General features: G+C 42.3%; 1 protein-coding gene across 4 annotated transcripts in view; it reads right to left on the bottom strand.

Annotated features, from left to right (window-relative positions):
• The window catches only part of ZMYM4 (zinc finger MYM-type containing 4), a 710,031-nt gene that overhangs the window by 400,794 nt on the left and 284,931 nt on the right, over positions 1 to 24,306 (bottom strand). For all 4 annotated transcript variants that reach the window (XM_053707062.1, XM_053707061.1, XM_053707064.1 and 1 more), the window contains one exon: positions 12,135 to 12,309. In XM_053707062.1, coding sequence (XP_053563037.1) covers positions 12,135 to 12,309 — 175 coding nt within the window. The remainder of the gene's footprint in view (positions 1 to 12,134; positions 12,310 to 24,306) is intronic.

The raw sequence follows: 24,306 nt of genomic DNA, 5'->3' as shown, positions 1-24,306 counted from the left end.
TCTGCATACCAAGTCCTGCGAGGCCACGCAGGAGCTATCAAGATCACCGACGCCCTCTCCTGATTGATCCTGGCTACCAGCCTGGGGATGAGAGGAAACGGCGGGAATACATAAGCTAGTTTGAAGGTCCAAGGTGCTACTAGTGCATCTACTAGAGTCGCCTTGGGATCCCTGGATCTGGACCCGTAGCAAGGAACCTTGAAGTTCTGACGAGAGGCCATCAGATCCATGTCTGGAATGCCCCACAGTTGAGTGATTTGGGCAAAGATTTCCGGATGGAGTTCCCACTCCCCCGGATGCAATGTCTGACGACTCAGAAAATCCGCTTCCCAATTTTCCACTCCTGGGATGTGGATTGCAGACAGGTGGCAGGAGCGAGTCTCCGCCCATTGAATGATTTTGGTCACTTCTTCCATCGCCAGGGAACTCCTTGTTCCCCCCTGATGGTTGATGTACGCAACAGTCGTCATGTTGTCTGATTGAAACCGTATGAACTTGGCCCTCGCTAGCTGAGGCCAAGCCTTGAGAGCATTGAATATCGCTCTCAGTTCCAGAATATTTATCGGTAGAAGAGATTCTTCCCGAGACCAAAGACCCTGAGCTTTCAGGGATCCCCAGACCGCGCCCCAGCCCATCAGACTGGCGTCGGTCGTGACAATGACCCACTCTGGTCTGCGGAAGGTCATCCCTTGTGACAGGTTGTCCAGGGACAGCCACCAACGGAGTGAGTCTCTGGTCCTCTGATTTACTTGTATCTTCGGAGACAAGTCTGTATAGTCCCCATTCCACTGACTGAGCATACACAGTTGTAATGGTCTTAGATGAATGCGCGCAAAAGGAACTATGTCCATTGCCGCTACCATCAAACCTATCACTTCCATGCACTGCGCTATGGAAGGAAGAGGAACGGAATGAAGTATCCGACAAGAGTTTAGAAGTTTTGTTTTTCTGGCCTCTGTCAGAAAAATCCTCATTTCTAAGGAGTCTATTATTGTTCCCAAGAAGGGAACTCTTGTCGACGGAGATAGAGAACTTTTTTCCACGTTCACTTTCCATACGTGAGATCTGAGAAAGGCCAGGACTATGTCCGTGTGAGCCTTTGCTTGAGGAAGGGACGACGCTTGAATCAGAATGTCGTCCAAGTAAGGTACTACTGCAATGCCCCTTGGTCTTAGCACCGCTAGAAGGGACCCTAGTACCTTTGTGAAAATCCTTGGAGCAGTGGCTAATCCGAAAGGAAGCGCCACGAACTGGTAATGCTTGTCCAGGAATGCGAACCTTAGGAACCGATGATGTTCCTTGTGGATAGGAATATGTAGATACGCATCCTTTAAATCCACCGTGGTCATGAATTGACCTTCCTGGATGGAAGGAAGAATTGTTCGAATGGTTTCCATTTTGAACGATGGAACCTTGAGAAACTTGTTTAAGATCTTGAGATCTAAGATTGGTCTGAACGTTCCCTCTTTTTTGGGAACTATGAACAGATTGGAGTAGAACCCCATCCCTTGTTCTCCTAATGGAACAGGATGAATCACTCCCATTTTTAACAGGTCTTCTACACAATGTAAGAATGCCTGTCTTTTTATGTGGTCTGAAGACAACTGAGACCTGTGGAACCTCCCCCTTGGGGGAAGCCCCTTGAATTCCAGAAGATAACCTTGGGAGACTATTTCTAGTGCCCAAGGATCCAGAACATCTCTTGCCCAAGCCTGAGCGAAGAGAGAGAGTCTGCCCCCCACCAGATCCGGTCCCGGATCGGGGGCCAACATTTCATGCTGTCTTGGTAGCAGTGGCAGGTTTCTTGGCCTGCTTTCCCTTGTTCCAGCCTTGCATTGGTCTCCAAGCTGGCTTGGCTTGAGAAGTATTACCCTCTTGCTTAGAGGACGTAGCACTTTGGGCTGGTCCGTTTCTGCGAAAGGGACGAAAATTAGGTTTATTTTTGGCCTTGAAAGACCGATCCTGAGGAAGGGCGTGGCCCTTACCCCCCGTGATATCAGAGATAATCTCTTTCAAGTCAGGGCCAAACAGCGTTTTCCCCTTGAAAGGAATGTTAAGTAGTTTGTTCTTGGAAGACGCATCAGCTGACCAAGATTTCAACCAAAGCGCTCTGCGCGCCACGATAGCAAACCCAGAATTCTTAGCCGCTAACCTAGCCAATTGCAAAGTGGCGTCTAGGGTGAAAGAATTAGCCAATTTGAGAGCACGGATTCTGTCCATAATCTCCTCATAAGGAGGAGAATCACTATCGACCGCCTTTACTAGCTCATCGAACCAGAAACACGCGGCTGTAGTGACAGGGACAATGCATGAAATTGGTTGTAGAAGGTAACCCTGCTGAACAAACATCTTTTTAAGTAAACCTTCTAATGTTTTATCCATAGGATCTTTGAAAGCACAACTATCTTCTATGGGTATAGTGGTGCGTTTGTTTAAAGTGGAAACCGCTCCCTCGACCTTGGGGACTGTCTGCCATAAGTCCTTTCTGGGGTCGACCATAGGAAACAATTTTTTAAATATGGGGGGAGGGACGAAAGGTATACCGGGCCTTTCCCATTCTTTATTTACAATGTCCGCCACCCGCTTGGGTATAGGAAAAGCTTCTGGGAGCCCCGGGACCTCTAGGAACTTGTCCATTTTACATAGTTTCTCTGGGATGATCAAATTCTCACAATCATCCAGAGTGGATAATACCTCCTTAAGCAGAGCGCGGAGATGTTCCAACTTAAATTTAAATGTAATCACATCGGGTTCAGCTTGTTGAGAAATTTTCCCTGAATCTGAAATTTCTCCCTCAGACAAAACCTCCCTGGCCCCATCAGACTGGTGTAGGGGCATTTCAGAACCATTATCATCAGCGTCGTCATGCTCTTCAGTATCTAAAACAGAGCAGTCGCGCTTACGCTGATAAGTGGGCATTTTGGCTAAAATGTTTTTGATAGAATTATCCATTACAGCCGTTAATTGTTGCATAGTAAGGAGTATTGGCGCGCTAGATGTACTAGGGGCCTCCTGAGTGGGCAAGACTCGTGTAGACGAAGGAGGGAATGATGCAGTACCATGCTTACTCCCCTCACTTGAGGAATCATCTTGGGCATCATTTTCATTGTCACATAAATCACATTTATTTAAATGAGAAGGAACCCTGGCTTCCCCACATTCAGAACACAGTCTATCTGGTAGTTCAGACATGTTAAACAGGCATAAACTTGATAACAAAGTACAAAAAACGTTTTAAAATAAAACCGTTACTGTCACTTTAAATTTTAAACTGAACACACTTTATTACTGCAATTGCGAAAAAGTATGAAGGAATTGTTCAAAATTCACCAAAATTTCACCACAGTGTCTTAAAGCCTTAAAAGTATTGCACACCAAATTTGGAAGCTTTAACCCTTAAAATAACGGAACCGGAGCCGTTTTTAACTTTAACCCCTTTACAGTCCCTGGTATCTGCTTTGCTGAGACCCAACCAAGCCCAAAGGGGAATACGATACCAAATGACGCCTTCAGAAAGTCTTTTCTATGTATCAGAGCTCCTCACACATGCGACTGCATGTCATGCCTCTCAAAAACAAGTGCGCAATACCGGCGCGAAAATGAGGCTCTGCCTATGATTAGGGAAAGCCCCTAAAGAATAAGGTGTCTAAAACAGTGCCTGCCGATATAATTTTACCAAAATACCCAGATTAAATGATTCCTCAAGGCTAAATATGTGTAATATATGAATCGATTTAGCCCAGAAAAAGTCTACAGTCTTAATAAGCCCTTGTGAAGCCCTTATTTACTATCTTAATAAACATGGCTTACCGGATCCCATAGGGAAAATGACAGCTTCCAGCATTACATCGTCTTGTTAGAATGTGTCATACCTCAAGCAGCAAGAGACTGCTCACTGTTCCCCCAACTGAAGTTAATTCCTCTCAACAGTCCTGTGTGGAACAGCCATGGATTTTAGTAACGGTTGCTAAAATCATTTTCCTCATACAAACAGAAATCTTCATCTCTTTTCTGTTTCAGAGTAAATAGTACATACCAGCACTATTTTAAAATAACAAACTCTTGATTGAATAATAAAAACTACAGTTAAACACTAAAAAACTCTAAGCCATCTCCGTGGAGATGTTGCCTGTACAACGGCAAAGAGAATGACTGGGGTAGGCGGAGCCTAGGAGGGATCATGTGACCAGCTTTGCTGGGCTCTTTGCCATTTCCTGTTGGGGAAGAGAATATCCCACAAGTAAGGATGACGCCGTGGACCGGACACACCTATGTTGGAGAAATAGACCTAAAAATTGTATTTAGAAGGCACGAAGTCAGACAAAGCCTTTAACATAGAATCAGAAAAATATTTCTTGTAAGTCTTCTAAATATTTCTTGTAAGAAAAGAAAATATATAAAGCATAAATACTAATGGATTCCGCATGTAAAAGTATAACAAAATATCTTATTACAAACCATAGCTAAAGATAAACATAACATTTAAAATAAATGAACTTAGCTTTGGTAGAACTGAAACTCAGTTAAGCGTTTTTCCAAAAGTGGCTTCTGATTCAGAGTCCAATTGAGACATCTTGCAATATGTAATAGAAAAAAACAACATATAAAGCAAAATTGATCAAATTCCTTAAATGACAGTTTCAGGAATGGGAAAAAATGCCAATGAACAAGCTTCTAGCAACCAGAAGCAATAAATAATGAGACTTAAATATTGTGGAGACAACAATGACGCTCGAAATTTTTTAGCGCCAAAAAAGCCGCCCACATTATTTGGCGCCTAAATGCTTTTGGCACCAAAAATGGCGCCACATCCGGTAACGCCGACATTTTTTGGCGCAAAAAAGTAAAAAAAATGACGCAACTTCCGGCGACACGTATGACGCCGGAAATGACAAGAAAATTTTTGCGCCAAGAAAGTCCGCGCCAAGAATGACGCAATAAAATGAAGCATTTTCAGCCCCCGTGAGCCTAACAGCCCACAGGAAAAAAAGTCAAATTTTAAGGTAAGAAAAAATTGATTATCCATATGCATATTCCCAAATATGAAACTGACTGTCTGAAAATAAGGAACGTTGAACATCCTGAATCAAGGCAAATAAAGGTTTAAACACATATATTTAGAACTTTATATAAAAGTGCCCAACCATAGCTTAGAGTGTCACAGAAAATAAGACTTACTTACCCCAGGACACTCATCTACATGTAGTAGAAAGCCAAACCAGTACTGAAACGAGAATCAGTAGAGGTAATGGTATATATAAGAGTATATCGTCGATCTGAAAAGGGAGGTAAGAGATGAACCTCTACGACCGATAACAGAGAACCTATGAAATAGACCCCGTAGAAGGAGATCATTGAATTCAAAAAGGCAATACTCTCTTCACATCCCTCTGACATTCACTGCACGCTGAGAGGAAAACCGGGCTCCAACCTGCTGCGGAGCGCATATCAACGTAGAATCTAGCACAAACTTACTTCACCACCTCCACAGGAGGCAAAGTTTGTAAAACTGATTTGTGGGTGTGGTGAGGGGTGTATTTATAGGCATTTTGAGGTTTGGGAAACTTTGCCCCTCCTGGTAGGAATGTATATCCCATACGTCACTAGCTCATGGACTCTTGCTAATTACATGAAAGAAATCAGCAGGCATTTCACCACTTCACTGTTTTAATATTGCGATGTGATGGCAGGAAACCTCTGAATATAGTAATCACACTCGATGGAGCAGAGGCTTGAGGTCAGCTTTCGGTACTGCCTTGGGTATTGGAGGCACCCATCTAACCAAGTGGGCCTCTAAAAGCAATATAAAGGTGTCCTTAGATTCTATATTAGATGTACATAAGACGGAACTGACAGGCAGAGCCTCTGGACAGGCCATGAGCTGGCCCAACCATAGTGTCTATTATGTATATAAAAACATAATTTATGCTTACCTGATAAATTCCTTTCTTCTGTTGTGTGATCAGTCCACGGGTCATCATTACTTCTGGGATATAACTCCTCCCCAACAGGAAATGCAAGAGGATTCACCCAGCAGAGCTGCATATAGCTCCTCCCCTCTACGTCAGTCCCAGTCATTCGACCAAGAATCAACGAGAAAGGAGTAACCAAGGGTGAAGTGGTGACTGGAGTATAATTTAAAAGATATTTACCTGCCTTAAAACAGGGCGGGCCGTGGACTGATCACACAACAGAAGAAAGGAATTTATCAGGTAAGCATAAATTATGTTTTCTTCTGTTATGTGTGATCAGTCCACGGGTCATCATTACTTCTGGGATACCAATACCAAAGCAAAAGTACACGGATGACGGGAGGGATAGGCAGGCTCATTATACAGAAGGAACCACTGCCTGAAGAACCTTTCTCCCAAAAATAGCCTCCGAAGAAGCAAAAGTGTCAAATTTGTAAAATTTGGAAAAAGTATGAAGCGAAGACCAAGTTGCAGCCTTGCAAATCTGTTCAACAGAGGCCTCATTCTTAAAGGCCCAAGTGGAAGCCACAGCTCTAGTGGAGTGAGCTGTAATTCTTTCAGGAGGCTGCTGTCCAGCAGTCTCATAGGCTAAACGTATTATGCTACGAAGCCAAAAAGAGAGAGAGGTAGCAGAAGCTTTTTGACCTCTCCTCTGTCCAGAATAAACGACAAACAGGGAAGAAGTTTGGCGAAAATCTTTAGTTGCCTGCAAGTAGAACTTGAGGGCACGAACTACATTCAGATTGTGTAGAAGACGTTCCTTCTTTGAAGAAGGATTTGGACACAAGGATGGAACAACAATCTCTTGATTGATATTCCTGTTAGTGACTACCTTAGGTAAGAACCCAGGTTTAGTACGCAGAACTACCTTGTCTGAGTGAAAAATCAGATAAGGAGAATCACAATGTAAGGCTGATAACTCAGAGACTCTTCGAGCCGAGGAAATAGCCATTAAAAACAGAACTTTCCAAGATAACAATTTTATATCAATGGAATGAAGGGGTTCAAACGGAACACCCTGTAAAACGTTAAGAACTAAGTTTAAACTCCATGGCGGAGCAACAGCTTTAAACACAGGCTTGATCCTAGCTAAAGCCTGACAAAAGGCCTGGACGTCTGGATTTTCTGACAGACGCCTGTGTAACAAGATGGACAGAGCTGAAATCTGTCCCTTTAATGAACTAGCTGATAAACCCTTTTCTAAACCTTCTTGTAGAAAGGACAATATCCTAGCGATCCTAACCTTACTCCAGGAGTAACCTTTGGATTCGCACCAGTATAGGTATTTACGCCATATTTTATGGTAAATCCTTCTGGTAACAGGCTTCCTAGCCTGTATCAGGGTATCAATAACCGACTCAGAAAAACCACGTTTTGATAAAATCAAGCGTTCAATTTCCAAGCAGTCAGCTTCAGAGAAGTTAGATTTTGATGTTTGAATGGACCCTGTATCAGAAGGTCCTGTCTTAGAGGTAGAGACCAAGGCGGACAGGATGACATGTCCACTAGATCTGCATACCAAGTCCTGCGTGGCCATGCAGGCGCTATTAGAATCACTGATGCTCTCTCCTGTTTGATTTTGGCAATCAATCGAGGAAGCAGCGGGAAGGGTGGAAACACATAAGCCATCCCGAAGTTCCAAGGTGCTGTCAAAGCATCTATCAGAACCGCTCCCGGATCCCTGGATCTGGACCCGTAGAGAGGAAGTTTGGCGTTCTGGCGAGACGCCATGAGATCTATCTCTGGTTTGCCCCAACGTCGAAGTATTTGGGCAAAGACCTCCGGATGAAGTTCCCACTCCCCCGGATGAAAAGTCTGGCGACTCAAGAAATCCGCCTCCCAGTTCTCCACTTCCGGGATGTGGATTGCTGACAGGTGGCAAGAGTGAGACTCTGCCCAGCGAATTATCTTTGATACTTCCATCATTGCTAGGGAGCTTCTTGTCCCTCCCTGATGGTTGATGTAAGCTACAGTCGTGATGTTGTCCGACTGAAACCTGATGAACCCCCGAGTTGTTAATTGGGGCCAAGCCAGAAGGGCATTGAGAACTGCTCTCAATTCCAGGATGTTTATTGGAAGGAGACTCTCCTCCTGATTCCATAGTCCCTGAGCCTTCAGAGAATTCCAGACAGCGCCCCAACCTAGTAGGCTGGCGTCTGTTGTTACAATTGTCCAGTCTGGCCTGCTGAATGGCATCCCCCTGGACAGGTGTGGCCGATAAAGCCACCATAGAAGAGAATTTCTGGTCTCTTGATTCAGATTCAGAGTAGGGGACAAATCTGAGTAATCCCCATTCCACTGACTTAGCATGCACAATTGCAGCGGTCTGAGGTGTAGGCGTGCAAAAGGTACTATGTCCATTGCCGCTACCATTAAGCCGATCACCTCCATGCATTGAGCTACTGACGGGTGTTGAATGGAATGAAGGACACGGCATGCATTTTGAAGCTTTGTTAACCTGTCTTCTGTCAGGTAAATCTTCATTTCTACAGAATCTATAAGAGTCCCCAAGAATGGAACTCTTGTGAGAGGAAAAAGAGAACTCTTCTTTTCGTTCACTTTCCATCCATGCGACCTTAGAAATGCCAGAACTAACTCTGTATGAGACTTGGCAGTTTGAAAGCTTGAAGCTTGTATTAGAATGTCGTCTAGGTACGGAGCTACCGAAATCCCTCGCGGTCTTAGTACCGCCAGAAGGGCACCCAGAACCTTTGTGAAGATTCTTGGAGCCGTAGCCAATCCGAATGGAAGAGCTACAAACTGGTAGTGCCTGTCTAAGAAGGCAAACCTTAGATACCGGTGATGATCTTTGTGAATCGGTATGTGAAGGTAAGCATCTTTTAAATCCACTGTGGTCATGTACTGACCCTTTTGGATCATGGGTAAGATTGTCCGAATAGTTTCCATTTTGAACGATGGAACTCTTAGGAATTTGTTTAGAATCTTTAAATCTAAGATTGGCCTGAAAGTTCCCTCTTTTTTTGGGAACCACAAACAGGTTTGAGTAGAACCCTTGTCCTTGTTCCGACCGCGGAACCGGATGGATCACTCCCATTAATAACAGATCTTGTACACAGCGTAGAAACGCTTCTTTCTTTATCTGGTTTGTTGACAACCTTGACAGATGAAATCTCCCTCTTGGGGGAGATAATTTGAAGTCTAGAAGGTATCCCTGAGATATGATCTCTAGCGCCCAGGGATCCTGAACATCTCTTGCCCAGGCCTGGGCGAAGAGAGAAAGTCTGCCCCCCACTAGATCCGGTCCCGGATCGGGGGCTCTCGGTTCATGCTGTCTTTGGGGCAGCAGCAGGTTTCCTGGCCTGCTTGCTCTTGTTCCAGGACTGGTTAGGCTTCCAGCCTTGCCTGTAACGAGCAACAGCTCCCTCCTGTTTTGGTGCAGTGGAGGTTGATGCTGCTCCTGTTTTGAAATTCCGAAAGGGACGAAAATTAGACTGTCTAGCCTTAGCTTTGGCTTTGTCTTGAGGTAGGGCGTGGCCCTTACCTCCTGTAATGTCAGCGATAATTTCTTTCAAACCGGGCCCAAATAAAGACTGCCCCTTGAAAGGTATATTAAGTAATTTGGACTTAGAAGTAACATCAGCTGACCAGGATTTTAGCCACAGCGCCCTACGTGCCTGTATGGCGAATCCTGAGTTCTTAGCCGTAAGTTTGGTTAAATGTACTACGGCCTCCGAAATGAATGAATTAGCTAGTTTAAGGACTCTAAGCCTGTCTGTAATGTCGTCTAGCGTAGATGAACTAAGGTTCTCTTCCAGAGACTCAATCCAAAATGCTGCCGCAGCCGTAATCGGCGCGATACATGCAAGGGGTTGCAATATAAAACCTTGTTGAACAAACATTTTCTTAAGGTAACCCTCTAATTTTTTATCCATTGGATCTGAAAAAGCACAGCTATCCTCCACCGGGATAGTGGTACGCTTAGCTAAAGTAGAAACTGCTCCCTCCACCTTAGGGACCGTTTGCCATAAGTCCCGAGTGGTGGTGTCTATTGGAAACATCTTTCTAAATATTGGAGGGGGTGAGAACGGCACACCGGGTCTATCCCACTCCTTAGTAACAATTTCAGTTAGTCTCTTAGGTATAGGAAAAACGTCAGTACTCGCCGGTACCGCAAAGTATTTATCCAACCTACACAGTTTCTCTGGTATTGCAACGGTGTTACAATCATTGAGAGCTGCTAAGACCTCCCCTAGTAATACACGGAGGTTCTCCAATTTAAATTTAAAATTTGAAATATCTGAATCCAATCTGTTTGGATCAGAACCGTCACCTACAGAATGAAGCTCTCCGTCCTCATGCTCTGCAAGCTGTGACGCAGTATCAGACATGGCCCTAGTATTGTCAGCGCACTCTGTTCTCACCCCAGAGTGATCACGCTTGCCTCTTAGTTCTGGTAATTTAGACAAAACTTCAGTCATAACAGTAGCCATATCTTGTAATGTTATCTGTAATGGCCGCCCAGATGTACTAGGCGCCATAATATCACGCACCTCCCGGGCGGGAGATGCAGGTACTGCCGCGTGAGGCGAGTTAGTCGGCATAACTCTCCCCTCGCTGTTTGGTGAAATTTGTTCAAATTGTACAGATTGACTTTTATTTAAAGTAGCATCAATACAGTTAGTACATAAATTTCTATTGGGCTCCACCTTGGCATTGGAACAAATGACACAGATATCTTCCTCTGAGTCAGACATGTTTAACACACTAGCAATAAACTTGCAACTTGGTTATAATCTTTTTTAGCAAAAAACGTACTGTGCCTCAAAGAGGTACTAAACGATTAAATGACAGTTGAAATAATGAACTGAAAAACAGTTATAGCATCAAACTTTAAAACAACACAACTTTTAGCAAAGGTTTGTTCCCATTAGAAAAATAACAATAATTAAATTTGACATAAAAATTACAGAGCAACGTTTTTATTCACAGTCAATATAAAATTCTCACAGCTCTGCTGAGAGAATCTACCTCCCTCCAAAGAAGTTTGAAGACCCCTGAGATCTGTCAGAGATGAACCGGATCATGCAGGAAATATAAGAGTAACTGACTGGAATTCTTTGATGCGTAGCAAAGAGCGCCAAAAACGGCCCCTCCCCCTCACACACAGCAGTGAAGAGAAACGAAACTGTCACAATTAAAACCAAACAACTGCCAAGTGGAAAATAATGCCCAAATATTTATTCACTCAGTACCTCAGAAATGTAAACGATTCTACATTCCAGCAAAAACGTTTAACATGATAAATACTTATTAAAAGGATTAGTGACTTTTAACAGAGTAGTTCCGGTGAAATACCATCCCCAGAATACTGAAGTGTATACATACATGTCATTATAACGGTATGGCAGGATTTTCTCATCAATTCCATTCAGAAAATAAAAACTGCTACATACCTCAATGCAGATTCATCTGCCCGCTGTCCCCTGATCTGAAGCTTTTACCTCCCTCAGATGGCCGAGAACAGCAATATGATCTTAACTACTCCGGTTAAAATCATAGTAAAAAACTCTGGTAGATTCTTCCTCAAACTCTGCCAGAGAAGTAATAACACGCTCCGGTGCTATTGTAAAATAACAAACTTTTGATTGAAGTCATAAAAACTAAGTATAATCACCATAGTCCTCTCACACATCCTATCTAGTCGTTGGGTGCAAGAGAATGACTGGGACTGACGTAGAGGGGAGGAGCTATATGCAGCTCTGCTGGGTGAATCCTCTTGCATTTCCTGTTGGGGAGGAGTTATATCCCAGAAGTAATGATGACCCGTGGACTGATCACACATAACAGAAGAAACTGTATATATTAGATATGGAACAATTAAGAATAGGTACCCAAAACATTGCTTTATACAAAGACCCTGCTGCAAGAATATTATTTTATTTTATTGTGCTGCTGTGCATCATGACAGTAAAGGACTTGTGGATCTTGGAAGTAATCCATTACAGATTACACAATCTATGATGGGTGATGGATCTATTGTATATTATTACTATTGGCATTTATCAAGTACAAAACAGTGCTTAAAATAAATAAGCGTTGTCCATTACCTTATGTAAGTGACAAATTTCATCCCTTTTCCTGACTGAGTTTGGTTTACATTACTATACATGTGACTGCACATACATTATGGATTATACTTACCACTGCATTCTTCAGACATACGCTGCACTTTGTGGAAATACTATTTGTGTGGATAGTAACAATTGGTTTCTTCTTAAGTTCAAAAGTAGACAGGCAGGCCTGACTGCAGAAATCCTTGCTGATGGTTGGGTTGTCAAACTGTGCAGTTATGACATCCTTGGGATCCATAATGAGCCTGAGTAAGGGAGATGTAAGTTTGGTGAGAATAATGGAGAACAGACTAAAGATATATATTTAAAAAAAAAAAAAGTTCATTTTACACTTGTAAAATAAACCAAGATTTGACCACTGTCAGAGAATAATTGTGAGTTAGTTATAATGCTTAAATATATTCATGCAACTTAAAACACCCCATTAAAAAGTAGAGAGCATTTTTCCAAAGACAGGATGACAATTATTGTAAAAAAAAAAGTAAAAAATCAATTAAATGTATTGTCTATCAGACCAATATTTCACATTTGGTTCTTATTTCTTTCAATGTAGAATACATTTATAGCCCTGCAAAGGGGTTAAACACATAGGCAAAATCCTGATCATGACTAGATGAGCCCAAGGCTGACCCAACCAGGAGAAGCAGTAGCATGATCCTGCCAATTACTGGCTTTGTTTTGCTCAGGAGCAGCAGTGCATGAAAGGGTGAGAAACATCATTAAATGGGGTCACTAATGCTAAAATTACATGTTCTAACAATTTAGAGCATGTCATTTTGGTTTAAAATGTCCCTTTAAAAATAGTGTTTTGTGTGGGTGTTTAACATATTAGTAGATGTAAAGAGTGCTGAATTAACCACTTTTTTTTCTTTTTAAACCAGGGATGGACCAATAAGTTGTTGGCATTTTCCCTGACAACCAAAAAGTGATTTTATACATTTTACCAAATTAAAAGCAGATATAAAGGTTGCTATATACAATTATTTAAAATAAAAACAAAAAACACTTTGTCAGGTGCTCAATGCTAGAATGCTACTCTATACAACTGTCATCATTCCCACTAAATAAGTATATTGTACACGTGCTAAGTAACGCAACTGCTCATCTCAAAATTATAGGAGGCAACATTTAAATAATTAAAGGGACACTGAACCCAAATTTTTTCTTTCGTGATTCAGATAGAGCATGACATTTTAAGCAAATTTCTAATTCACTCCTATTATCAATTTTTCTTTGTTCTCTTGCTATCTTTATTTGAAAAAGGCATCTAAGGTTTTTTTTGGTTCAGACTCTGGACAGCACATTTTTATTGGTGGATGAATTTATCCACCAATCAGCAAGAACAACCCAGGTTGTTCACCAAAAATGGGCCGGCATCTAAACTTACATTCTTGCATTTCAAATAAAGATACCAAGAGAATGAAGAAAATTTAATAATAGGAGTAAATTAGAAAGTTGCTTAGAATTTCATGCTGTGAATCACGAAAGAAAACATTTGGGTTCAGTGTCCCTTTAACAACAACAAAAAAATCTATATCATGGCCTATTATCCTGGCTAATACGTACTAGGTGAGACTTATCTCTGAATAGGGCATGGACAAAAAGAAATCACACCTCCTTTACCTGTACTAAACTATCAAGGGCAGATCCAACAAAGGGACAAACAATCTTGCAACTAGCAGAATATGGGACAAAGCTTGAAATATTGGGTTACGATCAAATTCTGAGCCCATCTAACTCTTAATATTGATGAGATTGCAGAAACTTGCTGTTTCAGTGCAGTTGAAGGGCAAACTTGCTGAAATCTGTCATGAAGGAAATGAAGTCACAAAGCTAAAAGACTTCTGTGGATACATGCTGAAAAGATTCCCAGAATCTATAGTAGGCTTTAGAGGTAGATTTATAGCTATCCTTTAGAAGCTCTGTATCACTGGAGACGGAATGTTTAGTCAACTCAAAGCAGTTTGCATTGATCTGGATGGGGCAGAGGACCCAGATGAAGAAACCCATGAAAATTCAGAAGCTGTTGGAGAAGCAGTAACCAAGGTTTACTAGGCCAATAGTATTCAACTACATCCACTCTCTCTTCTGATCCTATGAAGAAAGCGAGATAAGAGCAATTGGAGGAAAGCAATATTGCAGCATGAAACCCCATTGCTGAGAGAAAACTTTCATTGGATTGAAGTAATGCCAAATGGCTAAATATGTGACTGTCACTGCTTGTGAATACTTATGAAAAGTCTAATCTAATGACAATTGCCAGAAATATTCTCCTGTAGAGCTGACACTGTCAAGAGAACCTTGAAACTTCTCAAGAAATTGATTCAGGCAGCCCAATAGAAAAACAAAATGTATGCTTACCTGATAAATTTCTTTCTTTCCGGATATGGAGAGTCCACAACGTCATCAATTACTAGTGGGAACCAATACCCAAGCTAGAGGACACAGATGACTAGGGAGGGAAAACAAGACAGGCAGACCTAAACAGAAGGCACCACCACTTTAAGAACCTTTCTCCCAAAAGAGGCCTCAGCAGAGGCAAAAGTATCAAATTTATAAAATTTGGGGAAAAGTATGCAGAGAAGACCAAGTTGTAACCTTGTAAATCTGTTCCACAGAAGCTTCATTTTTAAAAACCCCAAAAAAGGAGACAGCCCTCATGGAATGAGCAGTAATACTCTCAGGAGGCTACTGATCAGCAGTCTCATATGCAAAACGAATTATACTTCTCAACCAGAAAAAAAACAACATAATTTATGTAAGAAGTTAGCTGATAAATTCATTTCTTTCATATTGGCAAGAGTCCATGAGCTAGTGACGTATGGGATATACAATCCTACCAGGAGGGGCAAAGTTTCCCAAACCTCAAAATGCCTATAAATACAGCCCTCCCCACACCCACAATTCAGTTTTAACAAATAGCCAAGTAGTGGGGTGATAAACAAAGGAGTAAAAAGCATCAACAAAGGAATTTGGAAAAAAATTGTGCTTTATACAAAAAAAATCATAACCACCATAAAAAGGGTGGGCCTCATGGACTCTTGCCAATATGAAAGAAATGACTTTATCAGGTAAGTTCTTAGATAAATTATGTTTTCTTTCATGTAATTGGCAAGAGCCCATGAGCTAGTGACGTATGGGATATCAAATACCCAAGATGTGGAACTCCACGCAAGAGTCACTAGAGAACGAGGGATAAAAATAAACAACAGCCAAATGCTGAAAAAATAATCCACAACCCAAAATATAAGTTATTCTCATGAAGAAAAAACATAATTTATGCTTACCTGATAAATTCCTTTCTTCTGTTGTGTGATCAGTCCACGGGTCATCATTACTTCTGGGATATAACTCCTCCCCAACAGGAAATGCAAGAGGATTCACCCAGCAGAGCTGCACATAGCTCCTCCCCTCTACGTCAGTCCCAGTCATTCGACCAAGAATCAACGAGAAAGGAGTAACCAAGGGTGAAGTGGTGACTGGAGTATAATTTAAAAGATATTTACCTGCCTTAAAACAGGGCGGGCCGTGGACTGATCACACAACAGAAGAAAGGAATTTATCAGGTAAGCATAAATTATGTTTTCTTCTGTTATGTGTGATCAGTCCACGGGTCATCATTACTTCTGGGATACCAATACCAAAGCAAAAGTACACGGATGACGGGAGGGATAGGCAGGCTCATTATATAGAAGGAACCACTGCCTGAAGAACCTTTCTCCCAAAAATAGCCTCCGAAGAAGCAAAAGTGTCAAATTTGTAAAATTTGGAAAAAGTATGAAGCGAAGACCAAGTTGCAGCCTTGCAAATTTGTTCAACAGAGGCCTCATTCTTAAAGGCCCAAGTGGAAGCCACAGCTCTAGTGGAGTGAGCTGTAATTCTTTCAGGAGGCTGCTGACCAGCAGTCTCATAGGCTAAACGTATTATGCTACGAAGCCAAAAAGAGAGAGAGGTAGCAGAAGCTTTTTGACCTCTCCTCTGTCCAGAATAAACGACAAACAGGGAAGAAGTTTGGCGAAAATCTTTAGTTGCCTGCAAGTAGAACTTGAGGGCACGAACTACATCCAGATTGTGTAGAAGACGTTCCTTCTTTGAAGAAGGATTTGGACACAAGGATGGAACAACAATCTCTTGATTGATATTCCTGTTAGTGACCACCTTAGGTAAGAACCCAGGTTTAGTACGCAGAACTACCTTGTCTGAGTGAAAAATCAGATAAGGAGAATCACAATGTAAGGCTGATAACTCAGAGACTCTTCGAGCCGAGGAAATAGCCATTAAAAACAGAACTTTCCAAGATAACAATTTTATATCAATGGAATGAAGGGGTTCAAATGGAACACCCTGTAAAACGTTAAGAACTAAGTTTAAACTCCATGGCGGAGCAACAGCTTTAAACACAGGCTTGATCCTAGCTAAAGCCTGACAAAAAGCCTGGACGTCTGGATTTTCTGACAGACGCCTGTGTAACAAGATGGACAGAGCTGAAATCTGTCCCTTTAATGAACTAGCTGATAAACCCTTTTCTAACCCTTCTTGTAGAAAGGACAATATCCTAGAGATCCTAACCTTACTCCATGAGTAATGTTTGGATTCGCACCAGTATAGGTATTTACGCCATATTTTATGGTAAATCTTTCTGGTAACAGGCTTCCTAGCCTGTATCAGGGTATCAATAACCGACTCAGAAAAACCACGTTTTGATAAAATCAAACGTTCAATTTCCAAGCAGTCAGCTTCAGAGAAGTTAGATTTTGATGTTTGAATGGACCCTGTATCAGAAGGTCCTGTCTTAGAGGTAGAGACCAAGGCGGACAGGATGACATGTCCACTAGATCTGCATACCAAGTCCTGCGTGGCCATGCAGGCGCTATTAGAATCACTGATGCTCTCTCCTGCTTGATTTTGGCAATCAATCGAGGAAGCAGCGGAAAGGGTGGAAACACATAAGCCATCCCGAAGTTCCAAGGTGCTGTCAAAGCATCTATCAGAACCGCTCCCGGATCCCTGGATCTGGACCCGTAGCGAGGAAGTTTGGCGTTCTGGCGAGACGCCATGAGATCTATCTCTGGTTTGCCCCAACGTCGAAGTATTTGGGCAAAGACCTCCGGATGAAGTTCCCACTCCCCCGGATGAAAAGTCTGGCGACTCAAGAAATCCGCCTCCCAGTTCTCCACTCCCGGGATGTGGATTGCTGACAGGTGGCAAGAGTGAGACTCTGCCCAGCGAATTATCTTTGATACTTCCACCATTGCTAGGGAGCTTCTTGTCCCTCCCTGATGGTTGATGTAAGCTACAGTCGTGATGTTGTCCGACTGAAACCTGATGAACCCCCGAGTTGTTAATTGGGGCCAAGCTAGAAGGGCATTGAGAACTGCTCTCAATTCCAGAATGTTTATTGGAAGGAGACTCTCCTCCTGATTCCATAGTCCCTGAGCCTTCAGAGAATTCCAGACAGCGCCCCAACCTAGTAGGCTGGCGTCTGTTGTTACAATTGTCCAGTCTGGCCTGCTGAATGGCATCCCCCTGGACAGGTGTGGCCGATGAAGCCACCATAGAAGAGAATTTCTGGTCTCTTGATTCAGATTCAGAGTAGGGGACAAATCTGAGTAATCCCCATTCCACTGACTTAGCATGCATAATTGCAGAGGTCTGAGGTGTAGGCGTGCAAAAGGTACTATGTCCATTGCCGCTACCATTAAGCCGATCACCTCCATGCATTGAGCTACTGACGGGTGTTGAATGGAATGAAGGACACGGCATGCATTTTGAAGCTTTGTTAACCTGTCCTCTGTCAGGTAAATCTTCATTTCTACAGAATCTATAAGAGTCCCCAAGAATGGAACTCTTGTGAGAGGAAAAAGAGAACTCTTCTTTTCGTTCACTTTCCATCCATGCGACCTTAGAAATGCCAGAACTAACTCTGTATGAGACTTGGCAGTTTGAAAGCTTGAAGCTTGTATTAGAATGTCGTCTAGGTATGGAGCTACCGAAATCCCTCGCGGTCTTAGTACCGCCAGAAGGGCACCCAGAACCTTTGTGAAGATTCTTGGAGCCGTAGCCAATCCGAATGGAAGAGCTACAAACTGGTAGTGCCTGTCTAAGAAGGCAAACCTTAGATACCGGTGATGATCTTTGTGGATCGGTATGTGAAGGTAAGCATCCTTTAAATCCACTGTGGTCATGTACTGACCCTCTTGGATCATGGGTAAGATTGTCCGAATAGTTTCCATTTTGAACGATGGAACTCTTAGGAATTTGTTTAGAATCTTTAAATCTAAGATTGGCCTGAAAGTTCCCTCTTTTTTGGGAACCACAAACAGGTTTGAGTAGAACCCTTGTCCTTGTTCCGACCGCGGAACCGGATGGATCACTCCCATTATTAACAGATCTTGTACGCAGCGTAGAAACGCTTCTTTCTTTATCTGGTTTGTTGACAACCTTGACAGATGAAATCTCCCTCTTGGGGGAGATAATTTGAAGTCTAGAAGGTATCCCTGAGATATGATCTCTAGTGCCCAGGGATCCTGAACATCTCTTGCCCAGGCCTGGGCGAAGAGAGAGAGTCTGCCCCCCACTAGATCCGGTCCCGGATCGGGGGCTCTCGGTTCATGCTGTCTTTGGGGCAGCAGCAGGTTTCCTGGCCTGCTTGCTCTTGTTCCAGGACTGGTTAGGCTTCCAGCCTTGCCTGTAACGAGCAACAGCTCCTTCCTGTTTTGGTGCAGTGGAGGTTGATGCTGCTCCTGTTTTGAAGTTCCGAAAGGGACGAAAATTAGACTGTCTAGCCTTAGCTTTGGCTTTGTCTTGAGGTAGGGCGTGGCCCTTACCTCCTGTAATGTCAGCGATAATCTCTTTCAAACCGGGCCCAAATAAAGACTGCCCCTTGAAAGGTATATTAAGTAATTTGGACTTAGAAGTAACATCAGCTGACCAGGATTTTAGCCACAGCGCCCTACGTGCCTGTATGGCGAATCCTGAGTTCTTAGCCGTAAGTTTGGTTAAATGTACTACGGCCTCCGAAATGAAGGAATTAGCTAGTTTAAGGACTCTAAGCCTGTCCGTAATGTCGTCTAGCGTAGATGAACTAAGGTTCTCTTCAAGCGACTCAATCCAAAATGCTGCCGCAGCCGTAATCGGCGCGATACATGCAAGGGGTTGTAATATAAAACCTTGTTGAACAAACATTTTCTTAAGGTAACCCTCTAATTTTTTATCCATTGGATCTGAGAAAGCACAGCTATCCTCCACCGGGATAGTGGTACGCTTAGCTAAAGTAGAAACTGCTCCCTCCACCTTGGGGACCGTTTGCCATAAGTCCCGAGTGGTGGCGTCTATTGGAAACATCTTTCTAAATATTGGAGGGGGTGAGAACGGCACACCGGGTCTATCCCACTCCTTAGTAACAATTTCAGTTAGTCTCTTAGGTATAGGAAAAACGTCAGTACTCGCCGGTACCGCAAAGTATTTATCCAACCTACACAGTTTCTCTGGTATTGCAACGGTGTTACAATCGTTGAGAGCTGCTAAGACCTCCCCTAGTAATACACGGAGGTTCTCCAATTTAAATTTAAAATTTGAAATATCTGAGTCCAATCTGTTTGGATCAGAACCGTCACCCACAGAATGAAGCTCTCCGTCCTCATGCTCTGCGAGCTGTGACGCAGTATCAGACATGGCCCTAGCATTGTCAGCGCACTCTGTTCTCACCCCAGAGTGATCACGCTTGCCTCTTAGTTCTGGTAATTTAGACAAAACTTCAGTCATAACAGTAGCCATATCTTGTAATGTTATCTGTAATGGCCGCCCAGATGTACTAGGCGCCAAAATATCACGCACCTCCCGGGCGGGAGATGCAGGTACTGCCGCGTGAGGCGAGTTAGTCGGCATAACTCTCCCCTCGCTGTTTGGTGAAATTTGTTCACATTGTACAGATTGACTTTTATTTAAAGTAGCATCAATACAGTTAGTACATAAATTTCTATTGGGCTCCACCTTGGCATTGGAACAAATGACACAGATATCTTCCTCTGAGTCAGACATGTTTAACACACTAGCAAAAAACTTACAACTTGGTTATAATCTTTTTTAGCAAAAAACGTACTGTGCCTCAAAGAGGTACTAACGATTAAATGACAGTTGAAATAATGAACTGAAAAACAGTTATAGCATCAAACTTTAAAATAACAAAACTTTTAGCAAAGGTTTGTTCCCATTAGTAAAATAACAATAATTAAATTTGACATAAAAAATACAAAGCAACGCTTTTATTCACAGTCACTATAAGAATTCTCACAGCTCTGCTGAGAGAATTTACCTCCCTTCAAAAAAGTTTGAAGACCCCTGAGATCTATCAGAGATGAACCGGATCATGCAGGAAATATAAAAGTAACTGACTGGTATTTTTTGATGCGTAGCAAAGAGCGCCAAAAACGGCCCCTCCCTCTCCCACACAGCAGTGAAGAGAAACGAAACTGTCACAATTAAAGCAAAAAAACTGCCAAGTGGAAAATAATGCCCAAATATTTATTCACACAGTACCTCAGCAATGTAAACGATTCTACATTCCAGCAAAAACGTTTAACATGATAAATAGTTATTAAAAAAGGATTAGTGACCTTTAACAGAGTAGTTCCGGTGAAATACCATCCCCAGAATACTGAAGTGTATACATACATGTCATTTTAACGGTATGGCAGGATTTTCTCATCAATTCCATTCAGAAAATAAAAACTGCTACATACCTCAATGCAGATTCATCTGCCCGCTGTCCCCTGATCTGAAGCCTTTACCTCCCTCAGATGGCCGAGAACAGCAATATGATCTTAACTACTCCGGTTAAAATCATAGTAAAAAACTCTGACAGATTCTTCCTCAAACTCTGCCAGAGAAGTAATAACACGCTCCGGTGCTATTTTAAAATAACAAACTTTTGATTGAAGTCATAAAAACTAAGTATAATCACCATAGTCCTCTCACACATCCTATCTAGTCGTTGGGTGCAAGAGAATGACTGGGACTGACGTAGAGGGGAGGAGCTATGTGCAGCTCTGCTGGGTGAATCCTCTTGCATTTCCTGTTGGGGAGGAGTTATATCCCAGAAGTAATGATGACCCGTGGACTGATCACACATAACAGAAGAAAAAACCCTTAAAATATCAGCAGAAGAATCAAACTGAAACAGCTGCCTGAAGAACTTTTCTACCAAAAACTGCTTCAGAAGAAGCAAATACATCAAAACTGTAGAATTTAGTAAATGTATGCAAAGAGGACCAAGTTGCTGCTTTGCAAATCTGATCAACGGAAGCTTCATTCTTAAAAGCTCACGAAGTGGAGACTGATCTAGTAGAATGAGCTGTAATTCTCTGAGGCGGGGCTTGACACGACAATAAATAAGCTTGATGAATCAAAAGCTTTAACCAAGAGGCCAAGGAAATAGCAGGGGCCTTCTGACCTTTCCTAGGACCAGAAAATATAACAAATAGACTAGACGTCTTCCTGAAATCTTTAGTTGCTTCAACATAATATTTCAAAGCTCTTACCACATCCAAAGAATGTAAGGATCTTTCCAAAGAATGCTTAGGATTAGGACACAAGGAAGGGACAACAATTTCTCTACTAATGTTGTTAGAATTCACAACCTTAGGTAAAAATTCAAATGAAGTCTGCAAAACCGCCTTATCCTGATGAAAAATCAGAAAAGGAGATTCACAAGAAAGAGCAGATAGCTCAGAAACTCTTCTAGCAGAAGAGATGGTCAAAAGGAACAACACTTTCCAAGAAAGTAGTTTAATATCCAAAGAATGCATAGGCTCAAAAGGAGGAGCCTGCAATGTCTTCAAAACCAAATTAAGACTCCAAGGAGGAGAAATTGATTTAATGACAGGCTTAATACGAACTAAAGCCTGTACAAAACAGTGAATATCAGGAAGTTTAGCAATCTTTCTGTGAAATAAAACAGAGCAGAGATTTGTCCCTTCAAGGAACTTGCAGACAAACCCCTATCCAAACCATCCTGGAGAAACTGTAAAATTCTAGGAATTCTAAAAGAATGCCAAGAGAATTTATGAGAAGAACACCATGAAATAGAAGTCTTCCAAACTCGATAATAAATCTTCCTAGAGACAGATTTACGAGCTTGTAACATAGTATTAATTACTGAGTCAGAGAAACCTCTATGACTTAGTACTAAGTATTCAATTTCCATACATTCAAATTTAATGATTTGAGATCCTGATGGAAAAATGGACCTTGAGACAGTAGGTCCGGCCTTAACGGAAGTGGCCAAGGTTGGCAGTTGGACATCCGAACAAGATCCGCATACCAAAAACTGTGGGGCCATGCTGGAGCCACCAGCAACACAAATGATTGTTCCATGATGATCTTAGAGATCACTCTTGGAAGAAGAACTATAGGCGGGAAGCTATAAGCAGGTTGATAACACCAAGGAAGTGTCAGTGCATCTACTGCTTCCGTCTGGGAAGTTTCTTGTTAAGATGAGAAGCCATCAGATCTATTTTTGGAAGACCTCACATCTGAACAATCTGAGAAAACACATCCGGATGGAGAGACCACTCCCCTGGATTTAAAGTCTGACGGCTGAGATAATCCGCCTCCCAATTGTCTACACCTGGGATATGAACCGCAGAAATTAGACAAGAGCTGGATTCCGCCCAAACAAGTATCCGAGATACTTCTTTCATAGCTTGGGGACTGTGAGTCCCACCCTGATGATTGACATATGCCACCGTCGTGATATTGTCTGTCTGAAAACAAATGAACGGTTCTCTCTTCAACAGAGGCCAAAACTGAAGAGCTCTGAGAATTGCACAGGGTTCTAAAATATTGATTGGTAATCTCGCCTCTTGAGATTTCCAAACCCCTTGTGCTGTTAGAGATCCCTAGACAGCTCCCCAACCTGAAAGACTTGCATCTGTTGTGATCACAGTCCAGGTTGGCCGAACAAAAGAGGCCCCTTGAACTAAACGCTGGTGATTTAACCACCACGTCAGAGTGTCGAACATTGGGATTTAAGGATATTAATTGTGATATCTTTGTATAATCCCGGCACCATTGATTAAGCATGCAAAGCTGCAGAGGTCTCATGTGAAAACGAGCAAAAGGAATCGCGTCCGATGCTGCAATCATGAGGCCTAAAACTTCCATGCACATAGCCACTGAAGGGAATGACTGAGACTGAAGGTGCCGACATGCTGCAACCAATTTCAAACGTCTCTTGTCTGTTAGAGACAGAGTCATGGACACTGAATCTATCTGGAAACCTAAAAAGGTGACCCTTGTCTGAGGAATCAAAAAACTTTTTGGTAAATTGATCCTCCAACCATGTTTTCGAAGAAACAACACTAGTTGATTCGTGTGAGATTCTGCAGAACGTAAAGACTGAGCAAGTATCAAGATATTGTCCAAATAAGGAAACACCGCAATACCCTGTTCTCTGATTACAGAGAGTAGGGCACCCAGAACCTTTGAAAAGATTCTTGGAGCTGTTGCTAAGCCAAATGGAAGAGCAACAAATTGGTAATGCTTGTCTAGAAAAGAGAATCTCAGGAACTGATAATGTTCTGGATGAATCAGAATATTAAGGTAAGCATCCTGCAAGTCTATTGTAGACATATAATGTCCTTGCTGAACAAAAGGCAGAATAGTCCTTATAGTCAACATCTTGAAAGTTGGTACTCTTACATAACGATTCAAAATTTTCAGATCCAGAACTGGTGTGACTTAATTTTCTTTCTTTGGGACAATGAATAGATTTGAATAAAACCCCAGGCCTTGTTCCTGAAAAGGAACCGGCATGATTACCCCTGAAACCTCCAGATCTGAAACACACTTCAGGAAAGCCTGGGCTTTTACTGGATTTACTGGGATGCGTGAGAGAAAAAATCTTCTCACAGGAAGTCTTACTCTGAATCTTATTCGGTACCCCTGAGAGATAATGCTGAATCCATTTATTTTGGACAGAATGATTTTGCACATGAAACCTTCATGTGGACTTAGGGGCTGACTTTGGTTTCTTAAAAGGCTTGGATTTATTCCAATTTGAGGAAGGCTTCCAATTGGAAACAGATTCCTTGGGGGAACGATTAGGTTTTTGTTCCTTATTTTGACGAAAGGAACAAAAACGATTAGAAGCTTTAGATTTACCCTTAGGTTTTTTTATCCTGAGGGAAAAAAATTCCCTTCCCCCCAGTAACAGTTGAAATAATAGAATCCAACTGAGAACA

The sequence above is a fragment of the Bombina bombina genome, chromosome 3 (genome assembly GCF_027579735.1).
Source record: "Bombina bombina isolate aBomBom1 chromosome 3, aBomBom1.pri, whole genome shotgun sequence".
Lineage (NCBI taxonomy): Eukaryota > Metazoa > Chordata > Amphibia > Anura > Bombinatoridae > Bombina > Bombina bombina.
This window is presented reverse-complemented; position numbering and strand designations above follow the sequence as displayed.